At 38.8% G+C, this 15545-nt stretch overlaps 1 protein-coding gene and 1 long non-coding RNA gene across 2 annotated transcripts in view; one reads left to right on the top strand and one right to left on the bottom strand.

Moving 5' to 3' along the window:
- The window catches only part of TMEFF1 (transmembrane protein with EGF like and two follistatin like domains 1), a 119972-nt gene that overhangs the window by 46891 nt on the left and 57536 nt on the right, over nt 1-15545 (bottom strand). The window contains exons 2-3 of the mRNA XM_035317714.1: nt 5537-5646; nt 1008-1137 (exon numbers count right to left, since the gene is read on the bottom strand). Coding sequence (XP_035173605.1) covers nt 1008-1137; nt 5537-5646 — 240 coding nt within the window. The remainder of the gene's footprint in view (nt 1-1007; nt 1138-5536; nt 5647-15545) is intronic.
- LOC118161932 lies at nt 7772-11015 on the top strand. Its single transcript, XR_004748228.1, has 3 exons — nt 7772-7783; nt 9942-9944; nt 10913-11015. It is a non-coding gene; the product is annotated as an uncharacterized LOC118161932 (long non-coding RNA).

Here is a 15545-nt window from a genome sequence, read left to right as displayed (position 1 = left end):
CAGCTGAGCACAAAATGCAGGTTTTGTTTAGTTATAGGACCAAAGCTATAGATTGTTTTGAACCTTAGTAAACAAAACCACATCTTGGTATAGGGCTATGCTGTAGTCAAAGGCATTAGAGCAGCTCGTGTAAACACAACCATGTTGCATTTTAAAAAGCTAGCTCTTAGATCTGCACCTGATTTGTAATCACACTTTTTTGCAGCCATGTATATGTAACCTTGTAACTGCTGTATACCAAAAAATGAGGGATGCCCAAATTTTTTGCTTGTTTGTTTTCTGTATTATTTAAGTAGCAAAGAATGCAGCTATTGATGCTGCTGAGTCATTTAATTTAATTCTGGACAGCCAGCCCTCTGTTTGCTCTCACCAGCTTTGAAAACTGTCCAGATGTTCAGAAGACCTCTGGTACCTAAGTTTCTGTGTCCAAGAGAACCAGCAAAAACCTGTCCTGTGTATTTTAAGTGAGTGGAAAGACAGAAAAGTCCAGTCCACTAGAAATGTGAGATACAATGATTTTCGAAGAGATATGCATATCTTCAATGTAATAACCAATGTGAAATTAGTAAAGATGATGGCTTGAATACAGGTCCAGTGGCAGCCAGGATGATCAGAGTCACTTGCTGGATGTCACACTAATTCTGTACATCTTAAAAATGAGTTCTAAAGACACGACTAATGTGGATTATGCTCAGTTTTGTTGTAAACCTTTTGAATGAATATCAAGGCTCTTGTATCCGTAAATCAGAATAGTACATACTATTTTCTCAGATAAATTACTTCTACTTTTAATGTTTATCTATTAACCTGTTGGCATATCAGAAGGTATATCAGCTTTCTACTCTATAACTAAATTTTATTGTTAAATAAAATTTAACAATTTTATGTGGTTCCCACTTTTCACTCAGCAAAAACATGAAAATAAAAATCTCTAGAATTAAGGGAGAGCTAACTAAAGAGGTGACCATATACCATCATTCATTAGTGACACAGAATGCTTTACATACCAGAATAACAAGGTCCTCTTGATACCACTGTTATCTCTTTCTGATGCTTGCAAGCAGCTCTCCTGAGGAAGCATTCGTTTTGGTAAGTGTCTCCATTTGATCCACAAACAGGAATATAGTTTGTGTGACACTGTAAGACAAATTACATAGTAACTCAGCCATACAAAACTATGTGAGTAATCTCAGTTGCATGCTAATATAGTAAGATAGTTGTGTAAATATAAAGTTGTTAGTGGTAAATTATAATTCTGCTCACTAAAGGAAGATTACATCACTGTATACATTTCTTTTCAGTCGCTGAAATAATAGTTCCGCTCCATATGGGCTGAATAGCTGAATATGCAAATACAGTAGGAAAGCTTAAAGTAACTAAATAACCACAGTGGTTCTCAGTAATGGTTAGAGGGAATATGACAGGCATCTAGAAACATTTGAAAGAGCAAGACACTGAGGAAGGAGAAAATTTCTCTAATACAGCACAAGAATCTATGACTAGGTGCAGAGGGATGAAACTGGAAAAAGGGAAATTTGAAGTGAACAGAGCATAGGGGGAGCCTTTCTGGTCTTTATGGGCTCAGAACAATCTTTCAAGGGAGATGGAAAAAATCACTATTAAATTAATGAATATTACAAGGCTGTTAAACATGGTCAACAACTGTAATACTTTTGTATTGCTGTACTGCAAAATTTTGAGCTCAAAGTCAGTTGCATCAGTAAACTTTATAAAAAGAGGAAGAAATGAAAATGTGTCATTTGGAATGGCTTTGGCAGGAGCAGCCTGTATTTTACTGTTTTCTTTCATTCCAAGAATGACGGATTGTATTGTATATATAATGCATATAGAAGTGCTGGGAAACATACTGAAACAGCTGGTCTGCCAATGCCTGAGAGAGCTACATCACTCTCTGCTGACCTGGGCATCCAAACCCTACTTTACTGTGTGGATAAAGACATGTTGCCCTGACTGGGGCTTCAGTGGTAACTCTAATTCTAGACACCTTTTACATCTTTAAAGCTCCAAGGTGAAAACAAGCAAACAAACAAGAAACAATGAACAAAGATACAGACTAGCCACCAAATTTCTTAAACATATGAAGTGTATGATTAAACTGATGTAGTTCAAGCAGTGGCAGACAGTACACACAGAAATAACAGCGATAGTTAAGCTAAACTGCTCCAGAAGGACAACAGCTTAAAGATGCTATTCAATCTTAACATAACTGCATCATATTTTAACATTGCATGTTTCTATCCTGCAGGTAGAAAATGAGAGGCAAAGTGATTCCTTTTTTATTTACAGGTTGTTAACTCTTTAGGGATTTGTAAGATGCTAAGATGTAAGATTTACTCGCTGTCCATATTCTTTTTTTTTTATTCTGTTTTATTAAAGTAGTTAACTTATTAAACCATTTGTTGTTGAGCTGTTCTTATTGAGATCCAAAAAGGGCCCTGCACCATCCTCGGCACAGAACAGACTTGATAGGTATTGATTTTTTTTTTTTTAATTTGGGTTTGTAAACTGTCATACAAATTGCAGCAATAGACCTTTTCAAAAGTTTGGTAAACATGTGCTCTTTCCCATCACAATTAAAATAAAAAGGGAGTTATCCTTTTTCCTGACTTGGTCTGATGAAAGTCAGGATATCATTAAGGCAACTGCAAGTAGAACACAAGTGAATCCTTCAGCACCTCTCCTGCACTCTCATCTGTACATTTGTTGATGGGAATTCAAACTTGAGTATCTCACTTTAGGTTAGAAGACTTGGCAAGACAGAGAAAGCCCACAAGGTGTTCAGAGAGGTCACGGCCTGCAGAGCTCTTGTTGCCATGCCACGCCTTGTGTTTCAATGACAGTGCTGAAAATTGACAGCTAGTTGTTTCTAAAGGGGATTCTAGGAGAAAAAGCTATGACTCATTAATATTTAAGGTTTTGGAAGACCAAGCATTTAAGAAATGCTGCCAAGCCAGGAATGGCAATACGTAAGTAGGAGGAAGAAGGAGTGGGGAAGCTGAAAAGGGACCTGAAGTCTCTATACATTTTCTTGAATCTGAAGGACAGTTTGTGCCAGCTTTTACCTTAGGTTAAGACAGCATAAGTTTAAGTCTAATAGCAGTGCCTATATTCAACAAAGCTTTCTGCTTTGTGGGCAGCCAGGAGAGCCAAAGCATGTAGCCTCACAGCCAGCGGCAGTCCTCCTCCAACAGGAGAAGCCTTGCCTGATCAGCACTGGACCCAAGACCATTTTAATTAGGCAACTCTCTTGCTAAAGTCAGTTTTTCTAAAAACTGCAGTTTTAAAAATGTAAGAAATGCCTCACTGAAGCAGGCCAATGGACAATTTAGCCAAGTGCTCTCTCTCCAGTTGTGGGTAATAGAAAATGCTGCTCAGGGAGAGCAGGATTAGATCCCCACTTCTTCCTTTCAGCTTGGGTTTACTTGAACCATTGTATACAAATTTGTTTCATTTCTTTTCAAAGACTTGCAATGTTAGCAAAAACAAACAAACAAACAAATAAATAAGCTGGTTCTCAGATAGCTTTGCACATAAAGAAGATAAAAGTTTGGGCTGGCTATTTTCTACCTGGGATATTTTGTTGGAGCTAAATTGTGCTGAATAACCAGGGTTGGATGCTTCAGGAAGAATTCAACCTGCTGTGCCTGAAAAATATGACACCTTCTCATTTTTGATAGACTTAAGCATTTTCTTAAATTATGGGATAAATTTTCCAAGAAGTATAATTAGCTTATAATTAGCTTAAAAATAACATTGGTTTCAAAAAAGGGGTCCTCCAAAAAAAATATCAGCTTATCACATGAACCAGTTCCTTTTTTTGTCCTTGTGACCTATGTATTAGGAAGTCATAAAATTTACAGAAATTTACCAACAGAAAGTAAAAGAAGCCTTTGCTTAGCCTAGGGCCGAGTTTCTCCCCCCTGCTCTCCCCACCTTTTTTTAAATCATTACTAGGCTTTGATTTTATTGTTTATCATAAATAAAAGTTAAAGCTAGAGTGAAGGTTGATGAATAAAACTCTTCTCCTATTTTTTATTTTATTCACTTAAAAGGCAATCAGATCTCATTATTCTTAGGGAGTGCAAGCTGCAGGATGCCCTCAGCATAGGTACCCACCTGAACGACACCACATCAAAAGCCAGCTGTGAAACACTAGAATCCAAAACCAGTGTAAGATCACATACACACTGCTTCTATTCTGGTTCCCCTTGATTTATTATTTATCAGAAACAGAACACAAAATTATTTTTAAAACACAGAAGGATAGCCCACTCCAGGGTTGGTTGATAACACTGCTAACTCTTGCAGTTTTACCAGGAGTCTCATAATATTTGATACTTTCATCCTGGATATAAATTATAAAGTCAAAACATCTCCTTACTCTCTTTTCTCTAAAAATGTGGAGGATGGGGGAGGGAGATTACCATTATTGTTACAAAAAGTGTAAACTAAAGACTCAAAAATCAATAAAGCAAATTGAACTTATTTACTAGTTTTTAAAAGTTCATATGATTTTTTAATCAAATTTCACTATTTTGTTTGTTTGCTGGTTTGTTTTCCTGAGTGAGACTAATTCACTCAATAAACTCATTTTCATTTAATAAACTTTATGATTACTGGTGATCTTGTTATTATCTGATTTTCACTGCCCACTCAGTGCCAGAGTACATTTTTATACTTTTGTAGTTTTTTTCCTGTTTGGTTGCAATTTAATTTTATTCTTATTGTTGTTGTTGCTGATGTTATTTTCAGCACACAGGTATTAAAAGTACTACAGCCTGTGACTACTGAAAGAAGGAAATGGAATTTGAGCATGACAGGAGGCATCCCCTGCCTATAATCCAGCTCTGATTTGACTAACAGACTGAGCTACAGAAAGCTATACCAAGCTCACCATCTCTCCAGGCAAGAAATATGGGAAGAAAAATAATCAAATTACTTTGGATCTTCCAGAGTCTAATGCAGCATGTTCAGCCACCAGCACAGTGGCAAAGACTTTTCCAAATTTTATTATCATATATAACACTCTAATATTACAGAGTAAGTACTCTGTAATATGTTACATTTAAACTGTAAAGTGTCACCTAGTGTGTCTGACAGTGCCTGGATGCTCTGCTCTGGTCACCTCCTTTCTCATCTCGGGTCTAGTGCAGGACAGAGCAAGGTGGGAAGGCAGAGGTCTCCTGGCTGTCCACATCTCCCCTTGTGCTGGTGGCAAGGACCATAGGCACCAGGTCTCCTGGTGGCTTTCCTTTCTTCAGGACTTCAGACTGGCTTAGCAGAGCTGCATGGGGAGCTAACGTGAAGCTGTGCTCATTACTTGCTCCCTGAGTGTGGCCCTGTCCAGTTCAGTCCCATGCTCTCTCAATAGGTGCAATTAAAAGCTAGCAGAAGGAGCATCTGGTTAGATTATACGTGCCTTCTGATGAGTGATTTTTTAAAAGCAGTGACGGTGTAAATACTTCAATATGACTGAAAATGCAGGAAGAAAAATGGCAAAGTGAGCAGTCCTTACCTGGAACTGACAGGCACATTTCAGGCCATCGCTCTCTTCCTTACACACTCCCCCGTATTTACATGACGATTCATCACACACTCTTACATCAGATTCTCTTACATTTAACTCTGTGCAAAAAAAAAAAAAAAAAAAAAAAAAAAAAAAGAGAGAGAGAAAGGAGACAGAAATTGAAATATGAGTAATCTGGGGGACAGCATCCTGCTCCCCAGAGGTAGCTTCTTCTCGTAGGACAGCAGCTACAGCTAAACTCTGCTTCACCATGCAAGCAGGTGCATGTTTACACTGCCAAAATCATGTTGCATGTCCTCCCTGCCAGGATTGCCCCCAGCACAAACCCTTTCTCCAGAGAAGTGAGGTCTAGCTGAAGCTGGGACCCTAACACGAGTGTTAACCCATGCTTCTACCCACTACACCTTTTTGGCTGGCTGGCCCTGAAAGGCCTGAGGAGAACAAAAGATACAACTATAGAGTGTCTCTGCCCTGTTCTCCAGTCTCCAGCTCACCCAGACCATTATCCTCCAGCCTAAAAATAAACTGAAATGTGTTTAAACTATTATAATTTGCTCGCACTGTAGGAGCCAGAGTAATGAACCAGAGCCCTTCTGTCTCATCTGCTGCATAAAAATATGGAACAAAAATACAGTTCCTGCCCCACTGAGCTTGCAGCAGAGGTACAACCAGCAAACTGACTTGAGGAGCACAGGGAAGGCAAGAGGATGATACATCCACTGGACAAGTAGAAGTGCTAACACAATGGCTGCTTCTATGGCGTCAAGTTTTTGGGCCATATATTCTTCTGAAATTTGTATTTTCTTTTGAAATATACATTTGATTTGAGATCTGTACAGAAGAGAGAACAGTAGAAGGTACTGGGGACATAATGGAAGCAGTAAGCATTAGCCTAAATGTGTCCTCGCAGGTTCAGTGGAACAGTGCTGTTGTTGCTATTGATTGCAATGAAAAGGTGAAAATAACACCGTGTGTGCTGGAAAAATCCACCACCAGTGTTCAAGAGTGCAATGAATGATAGTCCTCAAAAGGACCTTGTGTGCTTAGGCTTGAGTCAGAAACCTCCAGGACTCTACAGTAAAACTGCCCTCTAAGAGATTCATTGACAGCATTATTATTATTATTATTTTTAAATAAAGTCTGTGACTTTTAATAAGCAAGGTCTATCCCAACAGCTAGCTTAAACAAAAAACTGAATACCAGCAATTCAGAAATGGGGAAAGTTAGGTCAAAACTAGAAGACAATAATTCTCACTGCCACTTGCAGTCTGAAATAGGAAATCACACTCCTGCTCACAGTAGTGTTAACACTTTGGTATAGCAGTGACAGACACCCCCTAAAACTACTCCTGAAGGAATATATAGCATTATACATTGCCCACATAATTTATATAAATAAATATGTATTATATAATAACTTACCTCTTAAATTATGCTACAATGTGTTATATACTTCCATATTTATAGTGTAAAACATATTTTTTCATAGCACTAAAGATACAGGGGTATAGCTCAACAGAAGGTTCAGTTATAATCCCCATGTTTTGTTAACTGTGACCAAAAAAAGACAGAAAAAATATTGATTTTTTTTTTTTTTCTATACGTCCATCATTCGCAAAGACATAAGTGAAGAGGGCAATGCATGTAACACGGGGTAGTTAGATATCCTGGTTGCCATCACAACCCCGTGCACGTGTTCTCTAATGTTATTCTTAATGTCACCATTTATCAAGTGTGATTGTTGCGTTGTAGGACCCGAGTTAATGTGACAGAACATTGCAGCTTTTCAATTTGGTGTGTTCATAATTTGCTCCTGAAGGAAATGTGCATTTCTTTCTCCTCATGAAGATCTGCTCCGGGAAGATGAACAAACTATCAAGATTAATTAAGAGGAAATGATTGTCATTTCTGCAAGAAGAATCCACCTTTTGGTGAAACTGCATTTCAGATAATGTAATTTATAGAAGTGAATAACCAGACCAACAAATTACAGTGCTAACAGCTTTCAAAATCCTCTTCTCCAGAGCTCAGGACACTGAAGAGATGGGGGGTCCCCATTCTCAGCTCCTCCCCACTTTAAACAAGCTCACTGTACTTGATGCTATGCACTCTCCAACACCCCATATCACCTCTCGGCAGCTGCAACTCGTGCTTGAAATCCTGAAGGTCTTTCCCCTCTGGCAATTTCCATCTGCCTGAGCCATTTACTGTGGACTTTCTGCAACCTCTCCCAATGTAAATCACAAACTCACGGCATGGCTGAGACTGGCAGGGCCCTCTGGAGGCCACCTGGTCCCACTCCTGCTCCAGCAGGGACACTCAGAGCAGGCAGCCCAGGGCCACGTCCAGGCAGCTTTTGGAGATCTCCAAGGAGGAGACCCCACAGCCTCTCTGGGCAGCCTGTGCCCGTGCTCTGTCACCCACACAGCACAGAGGTGCTGCCTGATGGTCATACAGAACCTCCTGTGTTGCAGTTTGTGCCCACTGCCTCTGCTCCTGGCACTGGACACCAGTGAAAAGAGCCTGGCTCCATCCTCTTGCAGGCCTCCCTTCAGGTATTTATACACATCAATAAGATTCCCTCTAAGCCTTCTCTCTAGGCTGAATGCTCCCAGATCTCAGCCTCTCCTCATAGGATGGATGCTCTGGTTCCTCCATCATTTATGTGGCCCTGTGTTGGACAGAAAGTCAAATGTCCACCTCTCACCCAGAGCCCAAACCCTGGCTGCAGAAAAGAGCCTATTCACCACAGGCAAGGAACCTCACTTTTGGGGAGGGGAGGGATGGAGGGTGAGTCAGACAGTCCTCAGCTGGCAGTTCAGCCTCAAGGCTGAACCAGAGATGCACTTGTTCCTAACTCAGCTATTGCTCCAACTGCAAAAGCCAGTGAGAAAGATTTCAGGACAAAACTTGAACAGGAGATGGGAAGATGGGGGTGAGGAATCAGCCCTTGTGAGTCCCCCTCCCCACTAGAAACTCAGACTTAATTAAAAAAAAAATCCTCAAGAGGAATTAAGGTGACAGAAACAATACAGCTATAACTCTGCTACTTAATTTTCAGAGTGGACTGTCTTTTGTTCCATATAAATCATAAATACTGATTACAAGCTTTTTTCATAACCCTAACAGGGAAGGTTACTCAGAGACTTGGAGCCAAAGTGGTTTTCTGAAACTGTATGAAAGACAAGATACCCTGGTGGCTGGCAGCTGAATGTGACAAATGAACTTTATTCTACTTTAGGATGTCATCTAATCCCTGCTTCCATTCAGTAGCAAATTCAAGTAGCAGTAAAATCAAAGCTCTGACATATGTATGATTACATTCGATGAAATCACTAGAACTGAGAAGTGTGTTGGCCATAATGAATTCCACATCTATAGAGTTTTGTTCACAAATGAATAAATGAGAATGGATGTTAATAGAGCGGTGTGAAGAGGAGCAGGAGATGTCTTGCATGTCTGAAATATGCTCTCTCTTGAATGGAATCCCCATAGAGAAAGAATTAAAATGGAGTTTCTGCGATTATTTCCAGAAGAATGGCATCATTATCATCGTATGTGAGAACAGACCTATAAATGGAGGAAGGACATGCAGCAAATGCTTTAGCATAATTTCTTATGTGTGTCCTCAATGCCTATCACAATTCATTTCCTAGACTTTTAGCAGGTATAAATAAGAGAAAGCCTTGGTATGATTCATTACATACAGGGGGAAGACTTTAAGTAGTAATCCATCAGCTCCCAGGAGAAAATATAATTAGCACAATTAAGCCAAGCTTCCAAATTTAAGATAAAATTAATTTCCAAAGACCTGAAGTGTAGTATTTCACATGACTTGTATCTGTTCAACCAGGATGTGTCCTGATGGGGTGAGGAGTGACCTGCACAGAGCTGCTTGCAGGAATTTGTCTGCATCACCTCAGGATCCTTTTTTTTTTTTTTTTTTTTTTTTCTTTAATGCTCTTTTGAAAAAAAATTCACCTTGTGATAATCTGACACATTAATAAAAATAAGTAAAGTCTTCTCCATTTTGACTCCTTTTGGAGAGTTCAAAATACTGCTCAATACAAGTAACTGGAGATTGGCTTTCTGTCTGTGACCTCAAAATGCACTGCTCTAAGGCATGAACCTCTAGTACCAAGCTAAATTACACATGTCGAAATTCTGAACCCGAAGATGAAATCCAATTTGTACTTTAAGTACGCCACACATGTTGCTTCCATCTGGATACCTAGAGAATAAAATAATATAAAATCTAGGACGGGCAAATCCAGTAACTTCATATGCAATTTGTTTTTTCAAAACTCATGGGTCTCCTGGTGTTGCCAGTTGTACATAATAATGGTGGAGTGATATAAGGAAACAAAAAGCATCTTTCCCACATGCAGGTGAGTGGGTGGGCTCACTGGCAGTGTCACCAGCTACAGCCCTCTTTAATATTTCAGCCGTGGCAGGGAAATCCTCTCTCTGCCCATCTACCTTTGCCTTCTGTTCACTATGGATAAGAGTCCGATCAGGTGAGGTGCCGGGACCCTCCACCTTTTTCCCTAGACCTACGGGTTTAGTACAGGACGGGAGCAACTTGCACTGTTCTCACCACAGCGGAAGGGCAGGATAGTGTGGGGCGGCAACTCATTGCTGTTTTTCTGAAATATTGTTCTTTGTGAAAGCAAGCTTAAAATTAGGGCACACAACCTCTCATGGTGAACATATGCAGACACTCATAGATACAGCTGGGAAAGCTCAGAAAGGGGCTGTTCCAATACAGGTTAAAAGGAAAAAAAGATTCTCCGGGAAATATTTTGGATGCCCCTGGCATATCTCTGCTTGCCTCCAGCTTCCTGACACTTCCCTGACATCACTTTCCACAACTCCTGTGCTCTGTTTCTGCAGCAAAAAAAGCAAAACTAGGAGCCAAATCCACTGAACATATGCCAAATGCTGAAGGTGAAGTGTTGTTCCACCTCTTTCATGCCTGTGTGGCAAAGGTGGTTTATTTTAAAACAAGTCAGCACACACAGTGCAGACATGCACGTGTACACAAACAGGTCTGTGGAAAGCAAGCCCCCAGGCTTTGCATCAGTTTCTTTGACACCTGCAACTGATGCCATTTTAAGAAAACATCTAGTATTTATTCTTTTTTTTTTTTTCTTCATCTCATGTCCATAAAGTGCTACTCTGAGACACAATTCGTACTAGAAGACAGTGAATGAGTGGCAACTGTTACATTCCTTATTTATTAATTAACAGTCTTTGCATTGGGTTATGAATAGAATAGAAAATGAATAGAATAGAATAGAATAGAATAGAATAGAATAGAATAGAATAGAATAGAATAGAATAGAATAGAATAGAATAGAATAGAATAGAATAGTTCAATTGGAAGGTACCTACAGATATCATTTAGTCCAACTGTCTGACTACTTCAGGGCTAACCAAAAGTTAAAGCATATTTCTGAGGGCATTATCCAAATGTTTCTTGATCACTGACTGGCATGGGGCACCAAGTTCCTCTTTAGAAGCCTGTTTTTTGCTGTCTCATATCTGTTTCAGCAATTGTGGATTACGAAAATCATGACAATTTGCATGATAGAGTTTATAACTGTTGACTCTCTTCTCAGAAATGGTCTGAGGTTATTGGGAGCAGTCAAGGGGAGTAGTCAAGCCTTTCAGACTAACTTAGTAACTATTTGTCCAAATAAATACTACATGCTTGTGGCAGATATTTAACACTGGACAAATGCATCTGAAACCCTTAAAAACAAAGCAAATGCAACTGAAACCCTTAAAAATAATTTAAAATGTCTCTTCTGTGATACAGTAGCATTTTCTTTCACAGTTCCATTAGAAGAAAACAATTCATTGGAACAGACCAGAGGTTATGTGCAAAAAAATTGTTAAAATGAATTTCCTTTTTTTTTAAAAAAAATCCACAACTGTAGTCTAATGGACTTAAGATGCTCCCAGACATTTTTTTTAATTGGTCAATTAATGGATGCATTAAGTGGCTGATAGCAAATGTGCAGCTTTAAAAAAACTTTAAGCAGTATTATAGGACTAGTAAAACCTGTTTTGTTGTGTCTTGATGCAATATTTAAGACTCAATCGTGCAGGGAAAAAAAAAAAAAAAAAAAAAAAAAAAAGCAAGCTATATTTTGGCTCTTGAGAATGCTAACTAAGTGAATAAAGCTTGAAATATTTCCCTAAAACTACTTTTACAAGACTGCAGTAACATTTGATTGCTTAAGTGCCGTCCAATTTACCTAGGATGACTATACTTTTACATTTCTAGTCACGATAATCTCCTTTTAAAACAGAGAAAAACAGAATGCATACGTGCTGCTAAAGTAATTAGTATTCTTGCACACAATAGAAAACCGGAGCAAATTTTAACAACTAGCACTCACACAGCAAGGTAACAAGACTGGCTTTGAACCTGAGAGTCTCCCACACTGCAATTATTCACATTACCACTATGCCTCAGAGTAACTCTATTCAGTGTGAAAAAAGTGAGGAAAATGTCAGAGTGATGAGTGTTTGGATGACAGTTCTGTCAAAATATTGGATTCAGCCCATGGTGCATTTCTGTTTCCATCATACAAAGAAAAAAAATGTATTTGTGAAGAAAGTTGAGGCACTTTTTTGTTATATTAAAAGCTTTGACAATATTTCAGAAATTATGTATAATCTGTAGGTGAATATTTCAGCAAATGGTACAAATCGACTAGCTATGCAACTGCTTGGAGACAGCCAAAGATGCAGGGAGAGAACCTGAAATGTTTTTCTCTCTCAGAGACACTTATGCTGGTACGAGGGTTAAGTGGCACAGCCACGTGGCCATCAGGGCACAGATCTGGCACTTTTTTTCTGCTAGCAACCGCCCAGGCATTGCCTCCAAAACTTGTCTACAAAGCAGAATCTGTCTTACTACAAAAAAAGTATTGAATTTCATTATACAAGGCTGTTACAAAGAAGTTAGCATGCCACTGCATATTTTTACATAAAATTAAAATATTAGGAAAAAAAAAAAACGCATACCTATTTAGCGTATTTACAGCAAGATTAGTTACAATATGTAGTATCAATCATCAGGGCAGTTTCTAGAGAAATGAAGGCTGTGTGGTACAGTGACTCTCCAAAGGTGCCTCTGCTGGTTTCTTCCAACAGCTGTTGCACTGACTGGGCAGTTTTGCTCAAATCTGACAGTGGCAGAAGCCTGACACAATGACCTTCCTGTAGGTTTATGAAAAATCAGTGGTTGTTTGGAGAAGAGGGGTCCAAATTCATGCTAATTGGAGGAGCTGAGGGAATGTACACTGTGACAAGGCTCATGTGATCAAACCATAAACACATCCAAAATAAGCGGCTGCTGCTTTCCGGTTGTGGTGCTATTGTGGTCATTGTATATTGTGACTTGGAAATTGAAATTTGGATGATATAAACACTTCCAAACACATGCGCTTTTTAGAGCTGCTCAGAGATATTACACAGCACACAGGTGACAGTAAAAAGCTTCAGCTTAATGAAGCTGTAAAATTTATTTCCATGGGGGCTGAATGCCCATAATAGTACTACTTCTGTCTTTGTTTTCCAAAATTGCAAGATATACTGACAAAATATATCTTCCCAAATTCAGGAATGTGACCAGTCTCTAGTGAAAAGAATGTATTCCCTGCCACAGCTCTGTCCCATGCCAAACACAACTTTTGAAAAGCAGCATTCTGCAGCCAGCAAAATTTACACTTGGATGCCCAAGGAAACACGTGGGATAACTGATACGTTGCTGAGTGCTACTGCCTGTACAAATGGATGCACTCTGGTAGGGTAACAAAGAACAGCGCTTTTACACTTCACCAGCTCATTTCAACTAGTGGGACTCCTATGAAATTTTTCATTTGCATAAATTATACTGTTAATTCCTGACAGTTGTGCAGCATGTGCATGTACGGACAGTGGGAGAACGTTATTTGTCCTTGTTCTCTTAACACCTACTTGCTCTCTGTCTCTCAGTCTAAGGAATAAATTGTCAAATACCCAAAACACTTTCAAGTTTCTTGCTAAGGGTATGCTGTATTTCTCCCCCAGCCCTCAGCCCGGGGTTCCTCACCTGTTTTCTAGCACCATTCCCTGTAAGAACCAAGCAGGCAAGTATACTGCTCCTGAGGAAGTTACAGCTTTGGCTACTCCATCTTCTTCCTGAATAAATCTTTCTATGCCTAATTGCAAATCAAGGTGAACATTTTAGTTGTGTTCCTTAAGGACAGTTATTTTCCTAAGCCCCAAGAGCAATGACAAGCTATTCTAACACTCCCAAACATAGCTCTCATTTATACCTAGAGCAGTATCACTCCTGAAAAACTTGAAGGCCAATGCAAAATAAAATGGTGTTAAAATCAATACTGAAGCACAAAATTAGTCTCCATAAGCATTACAGAGAATTTCTTCTTTGATCTGTAGCTGATATACATAACTCAAGTTGATTCTGAATTGCAGTACAACATTGGTCAAATTCTAATACCATTTGTGGCACAAAACTTGCTTGTTAGTTTTTCTTTAGTCCAACTGGCCACATGAAGATCTGGATTAGAGGTGTCACATCTTGTCAAGCCTACAGGATTGCTGTATTTGTTTACAGGTAGGGGATGGATGGCTAATGGATCTACATAGCCATGGGGATAAAAGCCAAGACCTTCTGTTGTTTGCTCCTCACTTCAATTTCTTCTGCAGCAAAAGAGAAACGCCACAGTGTGAACAGCTGTGCGATGCAACAAGGACATAATCTTTCTATAAGGGTTTCAGTATTCCCTTCTCCCCAGTCACTGCCTGCAGAACTCTCTGCTGCTGTGCCAGAGAAAGCAGTACTCACCTCTGTGAGCATGAGTGAGAGAAGCAGTAAAAGTGCCTGATCATGATTTGTTGTTGCAGAAACAAAAGCTGAAGTCAGTGGAAGCTTGAGCACATCAGGACTGTGTCCATTAACCACCAAGCCTGTATGTTTTCTTTGCTCTCAAGGTCACTTCAACACAGGCTTCATTTCGGTGTTCTGGAAGTCCCAGCATGAAACTGGACTGGTCTCCAACCCCCTTCCAGAGCACAAAAAGCCAGTAATTTATTTATTTATTTATTTATTTTTTTTTTTAAGAAGCTGGAAAAACTCAGTAATGCCACCCCTGGGTTAGCATATGTCCTCCAGCAGCCTCAGAAAAGGATATCTATTGTTTCACCTCTGTGACATCTGGATAACAAATTACACACAAAATGAAAGCAGGAACCTTTTTGGAACAAGAAAGGGTGTGTAGAAATTCAGGCTCTGCCCATGGATTTACAGTTTCCTCTAATGAAAATTACAGAAATTGCCTGGATCCTGTCTGTTTTACTATTTTACTATTTTAAAGATATTTGGGGGACTATGAAATAAAAACCTTTTTTTTTTTAAAAAAAAAAAACTTTTTAAAAATAAGTAATTTATAATTATTACCTATTAAATATTACTACTTATTAACTATTATTACTTATTAAGTATTAAGTAGTAAGGATAATGAAAATGATAAAGATAATGAAAAATGCTAGAGAAAACCAATATTTTTTCATGGTCCTTTGAAGATAAACCAATACACAGGATTGAGATAGGTTATACAGAATCGATCAGATTATTACACAATGTATACTATGCAGATTATGAATGGTTCAAAAAATAGTATGTGTCATAGGGAAAAAAAATGGAAAAAAAAATGAAAAATATATACATGTATTCCAAACAAAATCTTTTCCATAATAATATTTTCAGTGTTCAGTATTTACTCCTATGTTACTCTCCTCCCCTTCCACTTTCCCATTATTCCAAATATTTTCCCTTTAGGCTTATAAAGACAGAAGAAATAGAAAACTATCTGGAATGCTAAGTCCTTTCATTTCTCAGATATAAAAACAAGAAAAAAAGGGAGGCTTTTGGTCAATTTTCTAGAAAATAGTATTGTCTTCAAAGTAGTTTTGGATG

Source organism: Oxyura jamaicensis, chromosome 2 (genome assembly GCF_011077185.1).
Source record: "Oxyura jamaicensis isolate SHBP4307 breed ruddy duck chromosome 2, BPBGC_Ojam_1.0, whole genome shotgun sequence".
Taxonomy (NCBI): domain Eukaryota; kingdom Metazoa; phylum Chordata; class Aves; order Anseriformes; family Anatidae; genus Oxyura; species Oxyura jamaicensis.
Note: the sequence above shows the minus strand (reverse complement) of the source record. Positions and strands in the feature narration are given on the sequence as shown.